Source organism: Rhyacophila brunnea, unplaced genomic scaffold (genome assembly GCF_057557595.1).
Source record: "Rhyacophila brunnea isolate RB1 unplaced genomic scaffold, BYU_Rbru_1.0 scaffold_17, whole genome shotgun sequence".
NCBI lineage: Eukaryota > Metazoa > Arthropoda > Insecta > Trichoptera > Rhyacophilidae > Rhyacophila > Rhyacophila brunnea.
This window is the reverse complement of record NW_028232827.1, coordinates 9,182,347-9,209,436: the sequence shown is the minus strand read 5'-3', so window position 1 is coordinate 9,209,436 and position 27,090 is coordinate 9,182,347. Positions and strand designations below refer to the sequence as shown.

General features: G+C 32.0%; 2 protein-coding genes across 2 annotated transcripts in view; both read right to left on the bottom strand.

Annotated features, from left to right (window-relative positions):
• The window catches only part of Camta (Calmodulin-binding transcription activator), a 604,660-nt gene that overhangs the window by 561,060 nt on the left and 16,510 nt on the right, over positions 1-27,090 (bottom strand). The window contains exon 2 of the mRNA XM_085944160.1: positions 22,335-23,502. Coding sequence (XP_085800286.1) covers positions 22,335-22,386 — 52 coding nt within the window. The 5' untranslated portion in view covers positions 22,387-23,502. The remainder of the gene's footprint in view (positions 1-22,334; positions 23,503-27,090) is intronic.
• On the bottom strand, positions 6,765-18,943 carry LOC147073652 (UDP-xylose and UDP-N-acetylglucosamine transporter-like). The gene is made up of 2 exons (XM_085944166.1): positions 18,876-18,943; positions 6,765-9,785 (listed from the first exon to the last, which is right to left on the bottom strand). The coding sequence occupies exon 2, from the start codon at positions 9,759-9,761 to the stop codon at positions 8,751-8,753; it is 1,011 nt and encodes a 336-aa protein (XP_085800292.1). The 5' UTR covers positions 9,762-9,785; positions 18,876-18,943; the 3' UTR covers positions 6,765-8,750.

Here is a 27,090-nt window from a genome sequence, read left to right as displayed (position 1 = left end):
CTTAAATAAAAAAAATCGTAGTTTTTGAGATTTTCTCGGGAAATACCCAACTCTAGATATGAGTCACAACAAAAAGCTTGAAAAGTAAATTTTCTAACACCGCATTACAGAAACTTTAAATTTCATTTAACATGGCATGTCATATTATGACATAAACATCTAACGAGTATATTGTTTCTTATTGCCCATTCGGACTGCGAATTCCAACTTACATGCTTTTTCATGAGGAATTTAGGCGTTGTGTGGATTAATGCTTTGCCAGGTCCACGTTGCCGTTAAAATATATTTTTAACCCATTGTCTAACCATCACAATATGTTTATATATAACATACACTATATAAATAGATCATATTAATTAGATAACTAAAATTCGGTTGTATACTGACACTTAATTGTTTACATACCTAATTTTAACTTAACTAAAGGTTGTGATCGAGATGTCTTGTTTAGAAGTAATGGGTATAGTTAAATCTCATTTTTGAGATTTTTCCTTCAGAAATGTTTAGATTCCCATTTCTCATGATATTCTCGAATTCTATCAGGAATATGTTTTACAGCGTTTTTATTAGGTCGTATTCTTATTTTTCCGGTGGTTATTTATCCGGTACAAATCTTGCAATCGATTTTTAACTAACTTCCCGACTAGCTAGACATTTGAAACTTTTAGAGTATATCAGAACACGATGCCAATGCATTTTTTTTAATATTTTAGCAATTTAGCCATCTTTAAGTAGAATTGAATTCATTTTCAGTTAATTCTGTTTTGTATGAAAAGTTATTTCGACACCATTATTAGTTGCTAGGGGTCTAGAGTCCTAGCAACTAAATTATTAATATATACGTGCGTTACTATGAAAATCAATATGAATGTCATAATGACATTTTAGTATTATTTCTATCAAATACAAATTTTTTTGATCGTTTAAGTTAGTCAAGTCAAGTTTATATGATTCAACAGAAAATTTAAAAACGTTGGATATAAAAAATCCTTTTTATCTTGGAATTATTTTAAAATGAGATTCGGGTAGCGTTGTGCCTGCCATGGTTTAGCGACTTGTGCGTTTTAGACTAAAGTACCCAGAATTTGAAAATGTTTGAAGACAATTCACAAATAATTGGTTGCGTAGCTTAAAAAAATCTCGATAATTCTCGAAATCTAGAGACATCGTACACCGATCTCGAATTCTCGAGAAACAAACTCTTACTAAATAATTGGGAAAATAGTGATGTTCTTCGAGGTCTCTGACGTCTACCAACATAATATGCAATATATTTTTCAAATTACATTTTTTTTAATTTCAATTTTTGTCCCGTTCTGGTCCGTGCTCGCCTGCACAAGACGTTCGAGTGAAATTTACCATTCAGAGTTTATCTAACCACCATTTCAGGGGCGGGGAAGACTAACCGTGCCATCTTAAGTAGGGATTGCAATACAGAATGAAAATATCAACACCGGTTTTTCGGTATTTCTTATTGAATACCGGTATTTCTTAAACATTAAAAAAACAGAAGTAGGTGCTTATCAATAATAATATTGTATTCAAATATATGTAATAAATATTGAAATCTTTTTAAAATATTATTTTATAGCAAAAACCTACATATCTACCTACATTTATTATGTTCACATTTAAAAATATGTATTGATCATAATTGTAGAACTAGTGATTTTTTCACAAATAATTTGAATATAGATATTGATAATTTTAACTAAAGCTCTCAAAAGTTTATTAGGGGAAAATAAGTCCGGCTGTAGGAAAAGCTTCTTAAATTCAACGCTTGTACAGTCATCAATAATTATAGAATAAATGAACATTTTTGTCATAGATGTTTTCTATTTCGAAATAATATTTTGATAATTCATCGCGACAATTACTTATATACTTACTTAAATTATATTTGATAAAATTTGTTTTAATATTTTTTCACCTCTGTTGGATTCACTCAATATATTTGCATTTTAGCAGCACATAACTTATAATTCATTTTAAAAAACGTATACGAGTGTGCTTTCTTAATACCGAAAATTCCGGTATTTCGGATTTAAAAAAACGGTATTTCGGTATTGATAAATATTTGAATACCGGTATTGCAATCCCTAATCTTAAGTTGCTTTGTTTTATAATAACTTAGTAATTGTAATTTATTAACTGAGTAATCTTACATATTGTGCTATTGTCTTAAAAGTAGTTCGTTTAACCTAATAAATCGTCCACATGGCAGTACTTAGAGGTAATTAATTAAATACACGAAATCTTTGAATTCACCATCGCCGATTGCTGCCAAACAGACTAACGAAACCATAGAAAAAAAACAATTTAATACTAGATGTACCTACTTATATAAAATAACATAATATGCAACATATTTATGCAACGAATGCTGAAATAATGTGGTGCTGCAATGTAAATATTGATTGAGACCGATCCAAAAAAAAATCGCCTGCGTCGCCATGTTGCAGTTGAGTGACTGAGTTTATAACCTCAGACGATATTCTTCTATAGTCTATCATTTTTAATTAAAATTGTATCATTCTTTATTGAATATACTTACATCATTTTTCATCTGATCTGTTTTTTAATATTTACACGGAATTGGACATAAACTTGTAACCATCACATTCCGGGAACTGTAGCTTTACCGTTGTATGATACAGATGTAGTTACGCATTAATCACTACAAAATTAAGGCGCTATTGAAAATATCGTTCTTCAAATATTTTTGTAACTCAGTCAAGGTATTAATTACCCTGATTCCTAGGCGGCATCAGGATCTCCATAAATTTTTATTTCAGCGTACATTTCATTTTCTATTATTTAATTAAATTGTTTGTTTATTCAACTAAATAATACACAATATTGTATCATTATTTAATAAATATAGGTATATACATAATTGAAGGCACCCCCTGAACACCGATAAGCAGTACATTTTTCGTATATTGAGTTAATTATTATAGAACAATAATAAGTAGATGCATGTGAACGTTTTAATGTAGGTATCGAAAAGGTTTATCCTTCACTCCTAGACGGTGCTATACGGTTTTGAAAACTGCTTTATCCAAGAACAACAATGATGGCGGATGTTAGTGGTGTAAGTTTGTCATCTAGTGGCATAAATCAATTAAATAAAGGCAGAAAAAAGGAAGATTAACATCGAAAATTGGAGTGATGTCAAAAGAAAAAACTGAAATATGCCGGAAAACCATATATTTCCAAAAGGGGGCCTCAGTTCCAGGGAAACAAGAGTCAAATGAAATGAGTAGAACGATGATAAAAGTATTTTGTCATTTAAGACACAAGAAAAAAGAAGGATTTGATAGGCATGTGCCAGCTGCAACCTCACCATGTTGAATTCTATCAAAATTTGGCTGTGTAGTAGTTTTAAAAACTTTTATTGGAGAATAATAAAATTATTTTTTGTTGTTATTTTTCATTTTCAAATAACAACGATTAATAGCACACGCTGTATATCATTGTTCTACCATAAGTTTTTTGTTTTATTTTTTTAAACTATTTGATTTATTTTTCATAATGTACATTGATAGTCTATGTTTTCTATATTAAAACAATAAATAAAAAAATATTACTTTCCTATAAAAATATTTGATTACTCGTTCTTCTTCATTCCTCACATTTATTGAAATATGCCCCTTTCGTTGTTCGCGAGGTGCTTTCAACTTTCTAAATATCTCATAAAGATACATATTGAAAAAATCAAAGAAATAAACTAATTGGTATGAATCAGACTTAGGAAAAAAACTATCTTAATTCAATCAGATATATCTTCTCCAAGAATTAAAAAAAACTTCAGTACCTAGTAAATATTTATTATATGTAGGTACCGTATGTACCTAGGTATATTTAATTTCCAATATATTTGCCATCGCAAAAAATAAAAACATATTGTTAAACAAATATTTCTTTGATGGCAAACAAACATATTGAGTTTTTTCATGAAATGAATAAACATTTATGGTAATGATCGTTATTTCCGTCATGCGTGAATTTAAATGCATTTCTTTTTTTATTTCATGAGCATTTTTACATCAGAAGTTTGCTATCAATCAAATATATTTTTTCACAACTAAGTACCTAGTTATTTCGTTTAATATTTTTACCTGTGTTGCCGACGTTGGCAGTCTTTCAAGTAAACCAGGAATCTGCATAGCCATGGTGAGATCTGCTTTCAGTGTGTGAGGTATCAGTACTGTATTCTGTGAGGAGAATGATGCCACATGTTCAAAGTAGGTATGTGCCACCTATGTTCATGTATGTCTGAGATGTGGTATCTTCCTGAGATCCAAAGATCTCGACGTTTGTGTTGGAGAATCGTATCTTTGAGCGCGTTACGTTCTATGACTCGTATACAACCGCAGCAACATAGTGGATGCAACACCTTGAGATTATTCAACCTTTGATTCCAGCGACATATTTTTAATGATCTGCCATATTCACTTTAAGTATCAAATATAATCTTAGCATGGTTACAAGATTAACGCTCTATATCAGGGGTAGTCAACTTTTTTATACCTACCGCCTAATTTTATATCTCTGTTAGTAGTAAAATTTTCGAACCGCCCACCGGTTCCACAGTAATGGTGGTTTATAAAGTAGGAAAGTAACTTTACTTTATTAAATTTATAAAGGAGAGCTACAGCAAGTTAAAGCATATAATAATAAATACTTACCAAATGTCAGGCTTTCGCTAAGTTTGGCAGAATAAATCTTTATAAAACAACTTAAGTACTATGGTTAAATCTATTTTTTATTTATACTTTGCATACATAGAAGCATACAGTCTAACTATATGATAAATAAATAAAATGGATATCAAATTACACACATTTTTATTTTTATAAAAATCGATGTTTTTTCAAATAAATATTTAAAAATTAAAACTATGCATAACTCAAAAAACCTTTATATACCTACGTTAAAGCAAACTTAACAACTAAATTTTAATAATACACATTTAACATTTCCATTTTTTAATTTAATATACCCACCTACTTATATAATTATTGTGAAAACTCTAAGAATCGTTCAGACCTATCAGAAAAAACCCAACAAAAAAATGAATGCTCTTGTTCAGCTGCCGATCCGTCTATGATACATGCGTATATAATGAGTTACAAGAAATAATATAATATTCCATCGATATCAAATTTTCCTATTAATCTTGTCACATTTCCTTATTATTTTAATTGAATATTGCTTTGCAAACAATGTATTTGCCAGTCTATTAGTAAAATTTACCTGTTTTTTTCCAATATGTTTGGTCGAGACTAGGGACCATGGCCCACACATCCCGAAGCGGACCCCCAGGCTTGGATCGTTGGCGGGGGCCCCTACCTATCTCTAAGGTTAAAGGCAGTGTGACGATCTACTGTTGCATATTCTAAATAGTGTTCGAGGTCAAATTAATGGTATTTTTTAGCGATTTCTTGTATTTTTAATACACCCACTTTTATGTTGTCATGCACATTATGGACTTGTTGAATATCGACAATAACCAAAATTGCATCGCACAACCAGTTATTATTAAATGTTAATATGCGAAACAGTACCGCAGGTGACATTTTTTTACTATTAGTGCCAATTTGTGATGTGTTTTTATCTCACTTGGCTGGTCGATATGCAGGCCTATGTTATAACTGGTGATTTGGAGTCACCCGACGACATGACGTAATTGTGACGTAAGCCAATTCACGCTCGAGACAAGCCGCCCAACGCACACTGCTCACCATAGATATTATTATGCTGAAACACCTATTTGTGTACGGGGACAATGGATAACGCCAGTATTTTAGTAGCGTTAATTTCTCGAATGCTATTATCACTCCGGTAGTACGTCACGATGATGTCATATGACGCCATGTCGACTGGCGACTTCAACTCGCAAGTTCTAACATGAGGCCCCTGAGTCCAGAGTCCAATCAGCCACCCCCCCCTTGTGGGGGCCATGCCAGGGACCCAACGGATTTTTTCAAGGGAAAAATAAAAATACAATTAACAATACAGTTTAATTTAATTGCAACACTGTTAACAAACAAAAGATTTTTTAAACGCCTTATTTTAACTTATATAATATAAATACATGCATAAATTAGGTATCTCCATCATGTCTACCAACGAACAATAAATTAAATATTTTGTAAAATTATTCATAAGCAAGCATATTTTTTTTGTACACAGAATTCGAGAATAGATTGCATGTGCATGGCTGAGATAATCCATTAAATAATATATACAAAATTTACTCGTTTGTAAGACGCTGGAAAAATATACTAGGAAAAACTGTCATAAAATAAAATAATATCTGCATGTACTTATAGCTAGAGCATTATATCAATACAGTTCAAAGTTTCAAGAAAAAACTATTATTACTTATCATATCGCAGGCTTACTTCTCGCTGGCATTATTCGAAATTGAATTACAGAGAAAATGCATTATCGCAGCATGGACATTTTAACAATTTATCGATATACACATAAAAAATGCAATTCCCTCGCTACATTCTAGCGTTGCATACAACTTACTGCAATTTTAATAACAAACTGAGAACAGTGGCGACGTAAATCGTTGAGCAAAAAATTCATATAAGTACACATGTTATATTTAATTGGAAATGTAAAAATTCCCACACACTATAACATACATTAACTTTGAGATGAGATGATCGTTGTGGTTGTAGAAACTAAATATATGTTATTATATATGGCGCACTGTTTGCTTTCGTTATTTTGTTTTTTTTAGATGAGTCGTCTTTTTAGTAGAAGAATAATTATATTGCCAAACGATTGGTTCTAATGTTTACGGAAATACTTCAGATCGTCCTTTCAAAAGAATCTAAAATAAAATTCTAATAAACTTCACACTGGTAATAATTTCTACGATAACACGTTAACAAAAGAAAATTGACCAAAATCACCAAGCCGATTCACAAAAAGCAGACAACCATTTAAACCGAATGGTATTGTCATATATCAGTTTTTGCGAAGAATTAATATTTTACAATCTGTTTTAATAATTAACTACCTATCGAGTATTTATTTGAGATACGACATATATTTGACAATAATGTCCATTTGGATTTAAAAATTAATTTAAAATTAGTTCTAAATAAATATTTGATCTGCACCTCCATAGTCACTTACAATTCAGTCAATCTGAATGAATAAAAATTGCAATAAATTTGAAAAAATCGTATTAAATATAAGTAATACTGGAATAACTAAAAAGCAAATAATCAAGTTACCCACAGTAGAGACTAATAAATATTGAAAGTAACGTCAAATTCTCTAATTTAATCACTGTGGAAAATCATAATTTTAAAAAAAAAACACTACGTTTTGTTTAAATTCGTACAAATTACCACTTCGGCCATGATCTTTTCAGCCAATTGTGAATCGCCATAATGGTATCAGCAAACTTTAATTCGTGCAAATGTTCTTGTATACCATATTTTCGTATAGATTTATAGAAATTACCAGAAATTGAGAAGGCAAAGCTCAATTATTTAGTGGACATAATCAAAAAAACTATTAAAAGAATCTAGAAAAGTTTGTGATAAAGATATTTAGCAGGGAGGGGAGGTTTTTGAAGATGGGACACGACGAGAAAGGAACAATCATATTATGTATAACCATCCATCTTTCGTCCGATATGTGAAAATGGGTCAAAAAGACAGATAATGTATCAAGAATGAAACCACCAAAGAGGCTTCAAAGGCAAAAAGTAAAATTAGGTTAGGAAGATATAATAACCTTATTGCTGAGACAGTGAGTGTGAAGTGAAGGGAGCAAAGACGTTGTGAGGAGGCGGCCAAAACCAGCATTTGGAGTTGACGCAATTGATGATGATAATGAGGCGTACTTTTAACAATATCAGTATGATGAATTTCAATTATAATGACAAATTAGTCTACGAAGCGTACAAATTACATTGTGTGACCTATACTTAAAAAATAATAACTTCAAGATAAATGTATTTACACAGTATTTATCTACATCTTAATCAAACTGTTCCCATTTTTAAAATATTCGATTATTTTGTACTAGATATTATAATAACAATTTTTTATTGAAGTGTTATTAAACATCAATTAGTATTTTTGGCAAAAAAAAACATTCAATTATGTCCTTAACGGAACAAACCTTTGTTTAAAACTACGAATGACGTAGTACAATTGAAATCTTGTTAGTGTAAGAAATTGTGTATATTTACTATTTCAAATATTATATACGAAGCTGAGGATTAAAACGACAAGTACAACTATCTACAAGTACAACATTTTCAATAATGTATGCCTGAAAAAGAAGTATAACTAATTTGTATGATAAGTTGCATTTCACTACTTAACATTGAAATATATTCCTTGAACTCCTTGTGTATAAAATGTTGTTATTTTTTTCGTAGCAATATAACGAACTTTTTTTTCTGATTTTTACAAAATTCATAAATATATATTATATAAACATCAATATTGTTTTCTTAACCAGACCTCATTTAGAGAATGATTATGAAGTAGATTTATTCAATTATGCACTTGTATATATTTAATCATCATCTCCTTAATTATCATTTTTTCTGCTTTATATTATTATGGATTAAAACCGTAAGTAATATAATTCAATCAAAAAATAAATGCATAAAAATATTATCTTAAAAATTGTCAAAAAATTAAAAAAAAAAAAAAACACCTGATTTAAATGGGAACAAATATTTGGGCATAATTTCTTCTAATTTATTTAACTTTTTCTTTTTTCGTCTGCGGTAATACCGCCGCCACCATCTTCTGCAGCAGTTCCGTAAATATCATCGTGCCGAAGAACACGAGCAGCGTGCCGGTCCAGTGCGCCACCGTGAACGGATTCCTGAAGTACAATATGGAGAAGATCAGCGAGACGAACTTGCGGAGGGTGACCGTCAGCGTCACGGTGAGGGAGGCGCACTCCGTCGTCAGCATGTATACACTTCCGATGCAGAGACACTGCGTAGCGACGTTGGCGGCCAGGTAAACCCTCGCGGCGGGTATCCCAGCGAATTCCAACATGGGCGCACTCTCCCCGCTCAACAGCCAGTGCCGCCAGAGATCCCGACTCAGCAGAGCGAACAATGGCAACGGTAGAGCATGCGTGTAGTACAATGCCTCCCAGGGATGTTTACCGTTCTCAGCATAAAGTGTTTCTTGAAAGATGCCCATTCTTGCGGAGAGGAACAAGGCAAATGTCAGGACTGCAATACCGACAGTCCACCAGAAGAAATCCATCGGTTTCGATGCTTCGTCTTCCTCCGCTGTCCTCTTCTCTGATCCGTGCGCTTTGACTTCCGTGCTGGACTGTATGGTGCAAATAACAATACCCATCGATATCATAATAACCGATAAATATTTCAGAGGTGTATATTGTTTCTTCAGTATAATTATCCCCATCACCATGTTTGCCATGAGAGATCCTGCACGGAATATCATATGTAGAGGCATCGATATATTAAAATTGAAGGCGTAGTTGTTGGCGACACTCGTCAAAAAGAATAACAAAACGAGGGTGGCATAGGCCTTCATCGGAATGTTCCTTTTTACTGATCCCATTTTGGATGTAAACAAAAATCCATGAACGGATATAAATGCAAACTGTAGGAAGGTCAGAAGGTTTCCACATCCTGGGTCTTCTTTCACTAGCAGTTCCAGGAAGACGACGTTGGAGCAGCATCCAACGAAAACGCCGGCAATTGCCAGCGCCGCTCGTACGTTCATCGTATATCAGTTATTCAGCGCTATCTGGTGATAAGAAAAACATTATGTCGTGAATGGAATAACATTAAGGGACCTCGTGCCGTATAAAGGTCGAAAATTTAAAATTACGTTTGTCTTTGGGAGCTAATCGTAAACAATCTGTAGACTTTAAATAAATACATTATGTTATAATGATAATTAACATTTCGTGAATCATTTCAGAATTTGTTAAATGGGGATGTTTTCCAAAATTACAAGTAAATTGTAAGCTGCATTGAAAAAAATACCGAATATGTTTAACAATTTACAATTAAACTGAATGTAGGTACAATGTATAATGCATGGGTTGACAAATGAATGATTTGAAAAAATGCTATAGGTAGATCTACTGACAAATCATGTACCAAAATATTAATACATTTGATGTAATCATGAAATCTTGATTTATAGTATGAGAAATGTCATATTGGAATGCATTTTTTTCCTGTCTACAGATTTTTTAGTCTTAGCCACCCAACTATACACAAGATTCTCTATGTATGACCTTTACGCGGTACGCGGGCCCTTAAGCATAACACATTATATTATTCAAACCATAGGCAAAATTACTGCTAGTGAAGTATAGTGAAGTACATTGTCACCATTATCTACAATGTATCACTTTCGTTATACACGCCACGTTTACAGCATCGCAAATGCATACTTCCGACTGTATAATTTAAATAATGAAACATGTTTTTTATCAGAGATTACCAAGTGAACATTAAAGAACATATTACGGTTATCCTGGATACAGCGGCAAACACATTTTGAAAATAGCCGATATACTGGATTATTTGTATCCAGGATAACCGTATTGTACCCATATTACTTTATAATAAATGAATTCAAATTTAAATTATTTAAAATTATTATAATCATTTGCGTTATCTCATCGATTCGGCCCTTCCTCGCCCCTCCAAGGTGGATACAAATTCAATCAACTTTAGTTTATAATTTTTAAGAAAAGTAGTTATCAATGTGTAGGTACTGCATTTAATAAATCTAAATGAACAACATATGTTCGTAAGTAAGAAGGCGCCTCCGTATCTGTCTCATATTTTATTTTGTCAACAATTATGTGACAGGTTTAGAGGACTCCTAATGAACGAACTATAGCGACATTTAAAAAGCCTAAGATTCTGAACACGCTTCTGTTGAAGACTTTGGCTCTTCCGTACTACCAGAACGGGTCATCTGTTGAAATGTAAATATCGAATTGTAACAATTGACATTGACAGCAGCAAATCAAAGCAGTAACTACAGGGAATATTTCAATGTAAAACGCATAATGAGAAAAATAAATACACACACACAAATTTTACTTAAACATGTAATCATTATTAAAAATATTTCGGTAATGTTTTTTAAACAATCGAGTCGATATTATTTTTGTAGAGAAGATATTATTACCAAACCAATAACTGTGAACGATGTATCTATAGTCTAAGTGTGAACGTATATTTAACAAATTACCATATTAATTTATTCATTGACATTGGCATTTATTTTACGTTTCCTATTGATATCTCTCCACCCTACCCGGGACGATATTACAGCGAACCTGTTTATTACATCGACGGTATAGAGACGATATAATGTAGTATTAGCGAAGGGTGGAGGTAGGCTGTTAAGATCCGCCATAAATAGTGCACATTAAACTTTGTCAGTCATACGTATTTGTTTTTATTGAACTAAGACTAGACTTTACTAGCGCTGTTCGTTAGTTTTTCAAAATCAATTAAACCCAATCTAAACCAAAACATAAAAGTTTTTAAATATTTTGAACAATACAACAAAATTTTGCAGACTTTTCATTCACACTTATTTCTTATTTATTTTCGTTGGATTAAGAATAGTTATATATTACACAACTTATCGTCTGTTCATTTTTTTAAATTTACCCAACCTAAACCAAACTATAATAGACAAAAAAAACATTGTTGTATGATTTAATTGCATAATTTTAGATATTTTATAGATAGACTTGTAATTTTTGACTATTATATATTATGGATTGGGTTTCGCATGGTTTAATCGAATCTTAAAAACTAAACAACACCATATGACGTAAATGGTAGTCTTATTTCAATGAAAACAAATACATATGACTGACAAAGTTTAGTGTGCACTTATTTATGGCGGATCTTAACAGCCTACCTCCACTCTTGGCCACTGTAATCTATCAATACTATAACGTAACAAAATAATATTTCTGATAAACAATTGACGGTTAGTGGCAGAATCCGATATTACCCGGACGCATGGCTAATTACATTATTATGATTGATCACCACGTGGCAATGCAATGCACATCTTTGAAAAGAATGACATTACCTTGGAAACCTTCATCCAACAATTCATGCTGATGATTATAATATAAAATGATGAACCAATTAACATAACGTTATCACAAAAACACACACACAAGAAATTATGCGATAACAAATGCAGTTATCTTTATAATCTGAAATCTAGTCAAAAGTCCATATATGTAGATATACGATAAAAATAATATGTCAAGCGTCTAAAATATTATTTTCACAATATTAAATTAAATAATATTTTATATAGTGTTATTTTGTAACCGATATTAGTGACCTGATCCAATGCCAAGTGGCTAAACAACCTTGTTTTTTTCTAGCCAAGCATAGCAATCAAAATAATACTTATACGTTTTTTTTTCTAGAAAAATATAAGGTAAGTACTGCGGAATGAAAGAAGTGTATCATATATAATAATAATAATAATAATATGTTATACTCGAATCATATATTATGTTTATATGTGCAATAACTTGTAGTCAAATCACACGTCAGTATCTCGTAAATATTCGCTGATATTATTCAGAATATGGCTATAATAAAATGATAATGTAATAATCTCAAACAGAACTGTTACATAAAAAATGCAGCGTTGCAACATTTAATAAAATACGAGTAATATGAATGCAAATTCATTTATGATCTTGACCACTTTTAGAATAATATAACAATTAGATCCACCTGTCTAACTAAACTTTACTATTGAGTGCCCAACGACAGTCATCCTACACAGTTAAAATATAATATTTTTAGTCATTCAGTATCTTCCATTTTATGATGTGTCATGCAATTCAATCCAAAATTCAAATTACCATTTTCATAAGCTGAGTATAGAATTGATAATAACAGATATACAGTAGCATATAAGGTGGTGGAAGCATTATTTATTATACAAGAAAGCAGTGGCAATGGGTGACTTTTGGAAAGAAGTAGGCTGTGGAGATCAGAGAGAAAGACCACACTTGTCTGATATGCTCACGGGAAATAAGAAGATAATACGATATTACTACTGATGAATAGGTATATACTATTGAAAACGATACACTAATTCGATATGATTTCAATACCTCACTGACGATATAAAATTGAGCTATGAGTTTAAGGTAATATGTATTCTCCTAAACAATACACATCAAAAATCATTAATTAAAATTATTTTTAAAAACAATTTATATGTGATTGAATGCCATAGTTTTTTTTTAATTATCTTATTATTAATTATTTTAGACAAAGCTACATTCATAAACAATAATCTTATGCGCAAAGATTTTTGAGACACCTATGGCCCCCAACAGTAGTGAAAATGGCAGAATTCACGCTGCAAGAATGTACCTAATAGAGTTTGTCTAATATATATAAGGCGAATATATCGTATTTAGGTAAGCACTACGTTTTAGTAGAAACACCTAAGCTATCATTGATCATATACGACATACGTACTGTTAAATTGGAAATAAAACACATAATTAACAGTATTACAGTCGCGTGAGTATTATTTAACTACTATTTGTACATAAAACTTTTAAATGGAAATTTAATAGGTCAATCATTGAATTTGTATTTAGAACGTATGTAGGTAATAAAGACAAAAATTAGTGATTCTTTTGTTTAGGTCAGAGCTTCTCAACCGGTTTGGGTGACACTTCAGTGTGCCATGTGTGTCGCAAGATATTGTTGTGTACCTACTCAAGCATCAACACGACGTTAATTACAGCTTTTTCAATATTTAGTCGGTTTTAATTCAAACTAGATTTAAAAATTATTTTTAACACAGTTATGGTAACATCGTTCATGACGTATATGCTTTAAAAGAAGGTAGGTACGTTGTTATTTAAACAAGACCGATTCATTGGATTCGATATCCTTCATTTTAAATATACCGAATATTTCAAACTTCGATGTCAATGAAATAAAATGAAAAGATTTTGTATTTGAAGAATGAAGAACTCTCGAATTTTACAATAGAAATATTAGGCTTTTCTGAATTCTGTTTGGGAGAAAAAAACAATAAAAATCATTAGATAATAATTAACATTTCAAGAGATTTTTAAATTTTTTAACCAAAATTTACGATTAGGCTAACTTTTAACCGTAAAACCATCGGCCTATAGCGTCGTGGTCCCAGGTTCAAATCCTGGGTCTGGCAAAAATACACTTATTGTTTTTCAATTTGTGTTTGAGTTAGAATATGGACCTAATAGGTTGAACAAACGGCTGACATGCATTGCTAGTAAAAACAAAAACTGTTAATATAAACCCATAATATTATCGAAAAAAAAATATTTTATGGCGGTTCAATAAAACAAAAATATGCAAAATATATTCATATTTTTTTTATTAAATCATTTTTCATTACATTTTTCGTGACGTGAAAAGGTTTGAGAAGCACCGGATTGAGCCGTAGGTATTATAATATGACGATCAGTTTAGAAAAGGCCGAAACTACATCGATTTAGGAAAAATATAAACAATTAAAATATGGAAATTCGATGTATTTCAAATGTACAACATTTGTCATGTGGATATTGAGCCTTATAAGGGTCGTGAAAATTAGCTTCGGTCATTGTGTTTTTTGCAATATTACATTTCCAGATAATAAATAGTAAGTGTGTTTGCGTTTCGAATTATCAAAACAAAAATTAGAGAACCTACATGAGTAAATAATATAAATATGTAATAATTGAGGAGTAGTGAAAGAACTGTCAAAATTTACATTGAAAGCGTCAAAATAATTAGTATACCGGCTAATTATAGCTAAATTATAGAAATAGTATCTATTTACGACTCGTCGAACTACTGCATAGTGACCCTTATTACACGCAACGATTCAGATGTCAATCGGATCGTCTCGACGCTTGTTGTGTAAGGCACTGGTATTATTCTTGGTTTGATCATAATTTACTTGTTCTACTACTAAACTGTCACTATACAATAAATAATATATGTTCAAAATTATGAAAACTACTTAGTTACAACCATAAAGCCATACGGCGATAACGTCTTCGCAAATTAATCGATGACTGAGTCATCGTCTCGGAAACTGGCAACTTTTGACACTTTTCTAATTAGACTTAATAATGGGTACCTATTAACTAAATATTTTCGATAAAATATTTAGAACATTATAATAAAAGTCTGTTTTGTACAACTAATTCGTTACACAGAGTGGAATCTCAGAATGCTGCGATATTTTTGTGGTTATGTGTTTACTATTGATATTAATTATGTAATATAATAATTAATAACATTACATTAAATGAAATCGTTATCTGCATTAAATTATTATCTTAAATTTACTATTTATTTAATATCGAGTGAAAAGTAAAATCAAATACAACATTCTGGAGAAGTTAATGTCGTAATAACCCGTTATCTTTATGCTGTCATTAATTATTTAAATTGACAACTACATACGTAGGTGCCCTATCAATCAAATCATAACAAGTAAACGTGCTCTAGCATGTACATTTGATTTATAAATTTTATAATTGAGTTAAATGATCCATATGCGTTTATGTAAGATATTATTTTATGAAATTACAGTATTTTAGATCAGAGAGAACCTTAAGAGGGCTCGCACATCAGAACTCGCCGCATGCGTCTTACGACGAATTCGTCGATGTGACGTCATCGTAAACCAAGAAACAAACGTTATCAAATGGAGCTTCGCAGATTGGCCAATGCAACTGCGACGCTCGACGATCCGTAGATGCAACATGTCGCATTTTGGATCGCCTGCATGTTGGATCTAAAAGAAGTCGACTCAGCGCAAGCGCACAGTTGCACAAACGGCCATTTTCCGATATTCTTTTTACCTCCAGTACATTTTTTTCATCAGTAGACTACCTATGTCCCATTGTAGCCGTATAAATGATTACTATGTGAAATCGATATTATTCAACTACATGTCGGGTTTTATTTTAATTAATTGATAAAATGTATATACCTACTATATATTTTTACAATTATGCAGGGCTCGAAATGGATCGGAGCGCACCGGAGCGCCGTTCCGGTTCGTAACATCGATAAAATTATCGGTCTCGTGGAAAAAAAATATTTGACCGTCTGAGCTAAGCCATATAACAAACAGCTAAACAAACTAAGCCATATAACATATAAAATTTGATAAATATGTTAATATATATATATATATATATAATAAAATTGTCGAGCGCTCCGGTTCGTAAACTTTTCCATTTTGAGCGCTGATTATGCAATGTAGTGAAGCGGTAGATACAAATTTTAAGTATGTCTATCCATTATAGTGAAATGCCTCATAAGACATTTCAATATCCACGTAGTTGTTTCTCCTGGCCTTTGATTATTTTTGACCTATCAATTTAATATGCACACAATGCACAATTATTATTTCATTTTTTTTTCAATTGAGATCGACCACATACAAAATTAAATAGATGTCACACTATGAGAAGTATCTCTAACATTATTATAATTGTATATGTAGGTACAAAGTTTGGTTCGTGATAATTCAAGAAGTATGGAAAATTAAATTGATTTTAAACAGAACATTTGTTACGATCAGGTATTCGTTGTTGGCCAACAGAAGAAGTCTTATTATGGGAATGAATACTAGTTATTATAATAAATAAATACACGATAAAAAGAACTTTTTACATACCACGTTTTTAAATTTTCTGTTGAATCATATAGATTTGACAATTCTATGTATTAATAAATACTTTTTTTGTACTTGATAGAAATACTGAATAAATATAGAATACTGAAATGTCATTTTGACATTTCATATTGATTTCCGTAACGCACGTATATATTACTAATTTAGTTACTATGACCCCCTTAGCAACCAATAATAGAGTTTTACATACCATACAAAACAGAATTAACTGAAAATGAATTCAATTCTGCTTAAAGATGGCTAAAAGTATTAAAAGAATGCATTGTCGTCGTGTTCTGATATATTCTAAAAGTTTCGAATGTCTAGCTAGTCGAGAAGTTAGTTAAAAATCTTCAATCGCCCAATACAAATCTTAGACAAAGAAGAAAAAATTTGTACTGGACAAACAAAAATACGAGCTAATAAAAACGTGGTAAAAAATCAAAATCTTTCGATCGCTGGAAACAATTTTATTTTCTATTCATCAAACTCAGTCTGGTTTAACCCACTAAATACTATATGACTACCAGCTATCTGTCTACAAGCTAATGTATTTCCACTCAATCTTTTGCGTTGCAGAATACTTGCGCAAAACATTACCATTTCGTCAATCCAGCGATTCTAGGTCTACATTATCAACATATTGGGTACCACCGAACGACTATATACATTCTTCCAGAAGTTCTCTGTCTTGTGTATCTTGCTAGTTGCTACATACATTAAAATGTTTTTAGATGATACTAATTATTAGTCTCACTCACACCAATCTTGTTATAATTACTGCTGACAACTCGTCATTTTTTAAATCAAGAGGCCGTTGTTGTCAGTTGTGTTATGTTGAAAACACTGTACTAAAAAAAATACTGCATGGCATTTCAATAAAAAAAAATACATATATACTAGCCAGTATGTAGCAGTGTCGAAGGGTGGAGGTAAGCTGTTAAGATCCGCCATAAATAGTGCACACTACAGTTTGGCAGTTATACGTATTTGTTTTCATTGAAAAAAGACTACAATTTACAGATCGTGTTGGTTAGTTTTTAAAATTCAGTTAAACCTTTCGAAAACCAAGCCATAATAGACAATAGTCAAAAAATATTAATCTACTTATAAATATCTTAACTTATGAAATTAAGTCATATATAACTTTGGATATTTTATATATAGAATAGTATTTCTATCTATTATAGTTTGGTTAGGCAGGGCTTAATGAATTTAAAAAAAATGAACTGACAATATGTGTAATATATATTCTTAATCCACCGAAAACAAATAAGTGTGAATGAAAAAATGTGCACAATTTTGTCGTATCGCCCAAAACATACCAAAACTATTATAGTTTGGTTAGGCAGGGTTTAATTATTTTTTTAAAACTAACCAACACCATTTGTAAATTGTAGTCTGAGTTCACTAAAGACAAATACATTTGACAGACAGAGTTTAGTATCCACTATTTATGTCGGATCTTAACAGCCTACCTCCACCCTTAGCCACTGGTATGTAGGTACATTAGAAGAATTATTTACAACATGATAAATTATTTACTGAACTGCCTAGCATATTTTTTACTAATTCATCCAGCTATTTATTGTATGTGAGATTATTATGAGAGTTTTTCTGTCAATACAAAACCGTGTTAAAATAAAATCAGATGAACTATAAATTAATTATTATGTCTGCTTCTTAATTATTGTCGTATCTCTGTTGACCTAGTGGTAAAATTATTAAAAAGATAACAAAACCTTCTAAAAATAATATTATTAAATTCAAAAAACGTTCCATGAAACTTCGATCGTTTCCGGAATCATGTCGTTCATTTCCGCGCCGTAGAATGTATGTACCAAAACAACGGAATACGTTTTGAAGGTTAGGGGCGAAGGGAGTAAGTATACTTGTGTATTTTCTATGATAATGTTGTTATAAATATACATGAAAACAGTGTCACACTTAATCACCGCACTAAACATGTTTATTATACGAGAAAAACCTTGAAATATGCATTATTTAATGGCGAATTACGACATTGCCCTGTGCGATGGGTTTGAAGGTTAGAGTGTAACCGTTCACAGTTATTGATGTTGTCAATTATCTTTGGCTAATTATTTAATAAATTCATGTAATAAACGTTATAAATACCTGTTTATTTAGATATTAACACAACTCCAACGATACGAACTCGCACCGACTAAATGCTATTTCTCACTGACAGCGACAGCTGAACTTTTCGAATCGTCCGCCAGTGGCGCTTTTGTAAACGTCAGATTACAGGTCTACCAACCTACGTAGTATTTAAAAATAATAATATTTTTGTTTATTTTTCCAGAGATATTTATTTTCACAATTTATTATTTATCTTATTTTTCATAATGTGAAACATTTAATAAAACAACATTATTAATACATAGCAACAAAAATAATAAAATATTTTACTACGTGAGTAGCTAATAAAATTACGACAAACTGAGTTATTTCGCAAAATTAAACTCATTAGGTGTAGGTACGTACTTACGTCGTGGGTACCTAACCTAACGTAATACGTTATTTATATTATTATGTTCATACCCTGTTTTCGCGTACCCGTTCAAGAATACGCAGGCTTAATCAAAAAACTATCATGTACTACCTACCTATTAAGCTGTTTATTTTAATTTTAATGCAAATTTAAATTACACGTATTTTTTTCTATTCATTTACGGCTAGTGAAGCAGCAATTTAGATCACAAAGAAATATTAAAACACATTGATATAAAAATATATATCATTGTTTTTTTGCGTGAAGCAGTTTATCGGGTGTTATGGATAAACAAATAATGATAAATTAATATTGATCTATCTATCTTGATAAAATCATGGAAGCAAACCTGAATATTTATCGACAACATTTGTACTGAACACGTTTAAAGTAGCCCGAATAAAAATACTAGATTTATTTTCCAGAGCCCAATAATAATTTTAAAAAAAATCACAGTTAAATATTTAACATCGAGCACTTTACTTGCATCATTTCATCACATCATTTTGAAATCGCCAAAATAGTTCATTGTTGTAAAAATTGTGATTTATTTTTATGTATGTTTATCTATTTTGTATTATTCTCAATGTGGAAACGCGAAATGCGGTTTTGCACTTATTTGAATTAGGATTATTGGACCAATAATTGAATGCTAATAATAACTATTAGTGATATTAGGTACATACTAGTTTCTACGTTTTAATTTAAATACTTGTAAAATAAATGGAAGAAATCATTTGGTATTGAGTCTTTGCCACTAGCATTATGTAACTAATTAATATGTAATCCGTTTACATGAAAATAAGTAATTATGATTAATCAATAAAACTATTTATTAGATTATTATAAAATGTAAGTACCTATATCATATTTATTGGTAAGTATGCATATTTAAAGCGGATTAAAGCTGTCCGCTGACATAACCACAAGATGTTAAGTTTTATCCATATGCCCCGCGCATACGTCCCCCTCCTGCAAGCCCATACACTAATTCCTACAACGGAAGGGTAGAGAGGAGTGCAGAGGGGTCAAACCCAACATCTCGGTGAGCAGTTACACTGTGTTCAAAAAAATGAGCGTGACCTCCACATGCAGCAGAAGTAAAATATTCATGACCATTAAAGTACATAATAAAAACCAGTTGAAACATGTTAAATGGACCATTAAGCTAAATTTTACTTAAGCTATTCCAGTGATACCGAACCGAAGTTCCGCGGACGAATTCGCAAAAGTTACAAATTTGGTAATAGAACAAAAATAGTTTAACGTCACATATTTAAACAATTATTATGTATTTTCTAACTTTAATGTCAAAATCGAGGAACCCAGTTATCGGTTATAAAGATCACCACCTATGTACTGTTAATATTATTTCTGTCAAAGCATTTAAATTTATTGGGCTTTTAATATGTTAAAATAACTACATATCGAAAAAAAAATCGCCGGCGGCGGTTTTGTCAAAAGACTGCTAAGCGGCATATTGTCTCGATGTATCACTGCCCACGGCTTTGCATGTATCCCCTTATATTATTATCCTAAACAGGGCTCGAAATGGAACGGAAAGCACCGGAGCGCCGTTCCGGCTAGTGAAATTTGTAAAATTATCGCTCCGTCTCGTGGAAAAAATATGTTGACCGTCTGAGCTAGATAGGCCATAGAATATGAAATCTGACACATTTATTTTTTATAAAATTCACATACGATTTGATGACTATGTAAATATCTTCAGAAAATTTGTCGAGCGCTCCGGTTCGTAAACTTTTCCATTTTGAGCGCTGATCCTAAAACATTTTGGAAAACGCACCAATTAACCTTCACTTCGAGTCCCGAACATACTTCAATTTGAGTCAAGCATAATCTTATAAAACTCGACATAATCACAGATAATATCACTTTTAAAAACGCGTTTTCTATCCGTCACCTTACATAATAGTATAATTTATTATACAATACTTACGTCATACATATTTATATTAGATTAGGATGCCAAGGCCTATCGAGGCAGCTGGCTCTGCCAGTATTTTATAATAATTATTGTACTATCTGGACTTTCAAATAGGTATAAGTTCCTAGAGTTTCTAAAAAAATGCCCGAGGATTCTGCTATACAGAAAGGTTTGGAATCACTGAGCTAGTCAATATAATATACATACCCACTTTTTTTAACTAGAACCATTATGAATGAATACGAATACGTCTTCTTCTCTCGCTGAAGAGTGATTTTGAAAAAGTCACAAGTGTCGAATGTTCTATAAGTTGTTTTTATTTTTTTCAGTTTATAACCATCGACACACCTAATCCACATAATAATCTGCCCCATACGTTATGATATTTTTGTCATGGTCTTCAGCGCATTGTAGGTATAGTTTTCACAGTTCTGTTGGTCTATTCTATACTTATCGACCGCTAAAGTGATAAATATGTATTATCAAACTTAGGTTAGGTTTGTATCAAAATATTAGCACTTATTGTAACAATTACAATAAGTTTGATTTTATTGTTGCAATAAGTGCTTTATTTTAACAGCACCTATCTTGCTGCTGTTGAAATATAGCACTTATTGCAACAATAAAAACCAACTTATTGTAATTGTTACAATAAGTACTAATACTTTGATACAAACCTACCCTAAGTTCGATACTATTTATCACTTTATCACTTTAGCGGTCGATCAGTATAGAATGGACCCAGAAACGGTTAACTTATTGTAATTGTTACAATAAGTGTTAATACTTCGATACTTTCCTACCCTATTTAGCTGCCGTAAAGGGTGAAAGCAGTCTTGTGTATAGAATAGATGCGCAGGTGAATTTAGGCTACCGCGGCCAGTGACGCGTTTTGTGGCGTATAGGCCTGACTGACTTAGAGACCCCTTATGATAAAAAAATATAATGTAATATTTTACACTCAGTTTGTGAGAAATGTGACTTAATTATATTGTGACCGGTTTAAACTCTAAGGAGGCCCTTTTTACATTTTCTGACGAATCGGTTTCGTCAAAGAAACACGCCGCTGACCATGGCTAAAGAGATCTTTTTGCATAAAGAACTGGTGGAAATTATTAATAGACAAAAAGTGACTTACTGGCATTGAGCGGGGCGGCCGTGACGACATGCGCCTGCGGCTGCGCCTGCATTGCTCCGACATGGTGCGCGGCGTGGTGCCTCTGCTGCTGCTGGTTGTGCTGGTGGTGGGTGTGGTGGTTATGGTGGTGGGGGTAGGACGCGCGCGCCGCCCCTCCTCCCGCGGCGCCCGCGTGCAGCGCCGCGTGTCGCCCGAATCCCGCCACGGTCGCGCGCCGACACGCTCACCGCGAGCGCCTGGACGCGATGCCACCGCCGCCGCTGCCTCGATGCGGCCCTTCGCAGCTCATCACACGGACCGAACCGGCACTGATCCTCCTCGCCAAAAGATCACGACCCGACGTAATAATTATTATCCTTTTAATACTAAACTGACAAAAATCTCATCCACGTTACACTACTGGAGAACTAGTATCCTTGAGTAAACACAATTGTCAAATACTTCGCGATATTTTCTTTACTATGAAACCGTATTTAAAATACTTCTAACCTTTTTCCATACTAGATCAATCGTGGTGGAAAAAACAGATTAAACTAAGTATTATTAATTTAAAAACAGTATTTTTTCAATTTAAATTGACGTCTAAATTTCAATAATTAGAATCAACGACCAAAAACTGTCACAATAATTATGTATCGTATGTGTTTAGTTATATTATCATTGTTCTTTTTTCAAACATTTGACGATATTAAGTTTTTGAAAATCTTAATTTCCTTTTCTTGATATTTTATGTTGTTTCGATTATTTTTTGCAATCTAGAATAACATGAGGAAACTATATCATCTGAAATTGGCACCAAAAACAGACGACCACCTTTTTATGGTGTAGAATAATTAACTGTATCACAAGTTTAATATTTTTGATTCTCTATAGTTTATTTTTACAACATTCAAAGATATTTAAAAAATAAATCGATTTAATGTGAACTACCGAAAGAAAACGACATAAAATGTGATAGAGGAAAAGGTTGGCGGACTTAATTTTTCATAAATTCCTGGAATTTTAGAACTTTGCACTTTTTTTTGACACTGATTACCGTATATAGTTTGTTTCGACTCAGTTAGTATGAAGGAATTTTTGCTTGTTTCCTTTTCAGCTATTTTGCGGAGGAAACGAAGTTGATCACTTATGTTGATATATTAAATAAAATCACTTATGATGCAATTACCTGAAAACAAAAAAAATATATATAATTAGCCTTACAATTATTATTAATATAAAATAATAATACACAGGAATATAATAAAATGAGCTGGTCGTATCCAACAAAAAGACTTTAAAACGTCTAGTCTGAACAATGTTGGGAAGCACTCGTTCCTATAGTTGCATGGCATCAATGACATTTTTAACGGACAACGCACTCAATACAGGCTAGCAAGTAAATTCGTGCATAGCGGTATTCGCACATGTATAGGTAGACGTCACGCAATTTCCATTATGCGATATCATGCATCGGGAATTTATAGCAATATCACCTTTATTGTAATGGCGTTAGAACAGTGTTTCTAGTGTCAATGTTCATTTGAGCGAACCCGTTCGAACCGAACCATTCGGCAGACCCGACAAAAAGCATCGGGAATTTATAGCAATACCACCTTTATTGTAATGGCGTTAGAACAGATTATGCCATTCGGCAGACCCGACAAAAAAGTGAGTGTCATTTTTTTCCAGATGCTTCGTCCATATTAATGTCATTGCATGGCATACATAAACCAAGATATGCAAGCAAGCTATATCATATTGGAGACGTTTATAGATTCATTAGTATTGTGTACCCAGTGTTGCCAACTATCGTTGACAAAAACATGCCAGATGGGGTACGAAAACAAGCTATTTGGTAGAAAAAACACTACATTTTATGAGAATAAAATAGTCAGTAGTAAATTTACTTATTCTACCAAGAACAAAGTCAATATCTGATGAAATTTGATACGCATGAAAATAAATATACTAAATATCTACCGTATTTTCAGCACATTCAAACGTGTTGGAGTCATCAAAAAACGCTAGTTAAAATGCCACATACCAGATGCGTTTTTTACAAGCTAGATGCCTGTTGAAAAATGCTAGATCTGGCAAGAAAAATGCTATATTGGCAACGCTGAGTGTAACCATTATAATCGCGGCTTGCAGTTGTAATGGTATTGAAATGGGCATTTCAGCAAACAATACAACCACGAATCGTCTATTGTACCACAGTATACTGGAGTTATCTATAACGAAAAACAGGTATTTCTGCAAAAAAAAATCATGAAACAAATTTTTCTTTTTGTTTAACGGATAATAAATACTGTCGCCGGCAGGGCAATTTACTTCCGTCATTACATGTTTTTTTAAATTGTACTTCCGTGCCTGACCAATTTCATCAACCATCTCCTTCTATTATACATATCTATCGTTTCAAATCCTTTCACATTATCATTCACATTGTTATATTTTCATTATTCAAATGATTATTTATTTCTTTTATATATATATTTGGGTCGTTCTGAGGGTGTGTTTATAGCCCGTCCACCACAACCAACGTAAATAACCCAAAAATTATAAAATTAACAAAACTGTATTTCCAAACATTGATAATACGTCAATGTTTCCAAACCGTTATGCATAATTGTTTACTTTTCCAAAAATAAAAGAAAGTATTATTGAAATAATTCCTATCTTAGGTCGGTTAATATCCATCCTCACCACTTTACTTTCTGCATCCGATGTATGTAGTCTTTTTTTTAATTAATAAAGCTAGGTCAATGTCAACGCACCTTCCACCGTGTTATATTATAATTATGCGATTGATTTTACTTTAATATATATTTTTTATATATTCACATTTTATAAGATTGATTGTGTGTTTGCATGTCTTTAATATGCGATTTCCACGAGAAGGAACATTTTTATCGAGTTTTTCACACGTAAATAACTTTTATTACTAAATAATACGTACAAAACGTACAATCGCTAAATAATACACAATTACTGATCCAATATATAATAGAATAATGATATACCTAGGAAAGTACACACTGGTTAAATTATTCCTTTGATTGATGACAGATTACAGAATAAAATATTGAAGTATAGCCAGCCAAATACAAAAATATAATATTTCGCATCATGAGTAATTTAGTGTATTAATAGGGATTTCAATACCGGTATTTCAAAACCGGTATCTTAGTATTTTATACCGGTTTTAAAAATCAGACAATACCGATATATTTGGTATTTAAAGTGGATACAAAATAAGTTGATTAACATAAAAGGTTCAACAGGACTGTACATTTTTGTCGGATTACGCGATGTCTAGTTTACTTCCGTTGTCATTAGACGTGTAAGTGTAAAAGTAGAATAAACTAATAAAAGATTAGGTGGAATTATCAGTGGGGCTTAACGAGTGGACAACCTCAGCACATAGTTGTTTTACAGTGGTACCCAAAGCGGACTAAACTACTACAGGTACGCCCTAAGATCCGCTGGATAGACGGGACTCATAAAGTTCGGTGGGTGTACGTGGCAGCGAACAACTACGGGTGGAAGGAGCTAGGGGAGTCCTTCATCCAGCAGCGGATCGACTCCGACTGATGATGATGATAAAAACGTCAAATATGCATTCATATTTAATTATTAAGTGCCTACGTACTGAGCTAAATAGTGTTTGTATTATTATATTAATTAACACTCGCAATCTAATCGCGTTATCATGACATCAGGCAACTGATAAAAAAACTTTTATTTGTGAATAAATAGAAGATAACAAAAATTAGCTCACATTGGAAATTAATGTAAATGACCGAAAATATATTCTTCACAGTTAATCAATAATTTCAAATGTATTACAACTTGCATTTTATGTAATAACACATCCACATAATATACACATATATACACAAAAAAATCGGTTCGTGTATTTATGCGCGTTAGAAGTTATACTTCTTTATTATTTGATTAATTATTTATAATTAAATAAAACATAGTTTTATAATACCTATACTTATTCCACTTTTTAATTAAATTGTGTACCGGTTTCGTCCTTTTCAAAGGGACATTATCAACTTGAAGAGGACAAAACCGATACAGAATCGAATTAAAAAGTGGAATAAGTATTATAAAATTGTGTTCCATTTAATTAGAAATAATTAATCAAATAATAAAATGCAGTTGCACCATGAATTGACAGTTAACACTATAAAAGAAATTATACTTCTGTGGCGTAACAAAACTTGTGATAACCGAGATTCTTCGACTAGCTCTTAAGTATCTTGTTAAATTACACACTCAAGAAAAGGGGCCGCTTATTGGAGCGCCGTTGGTTCATTTCTATACACTTTATTATATACTAAATTATATAATTATTACTCGTTGTTTTTATTTTTAAAGTAACAACTGTCACTCTGACGTTTAATCGTTTGTTTACGTAAGGAATTGCAAATGGTCGACAATAATAAATTCGTTAAAAACGGAACAATTCTACTATCAAACTTGCGTTTGTTTGTATACGTTGACTGATTCGCAGCTAACTTCTTACTGTCGCGCACTTTCGTAACGGTATGCGCGCGCAGCTCTCAATTTCACTCTCTACCAAACGCCCTAAAAGAAGTATAACTTAAAAAAGTATTAAAAATATGCTTATGTTAATATTAAAAATCATTTGTATTTTAATTATTTATGGAATAGGAATCAGCAAACCTGTCCGAAAATGACGATAACTATTGACATAAAAGATAGTAAAAGTAAAATAGTTCAAAATTCGAACACTAAAATT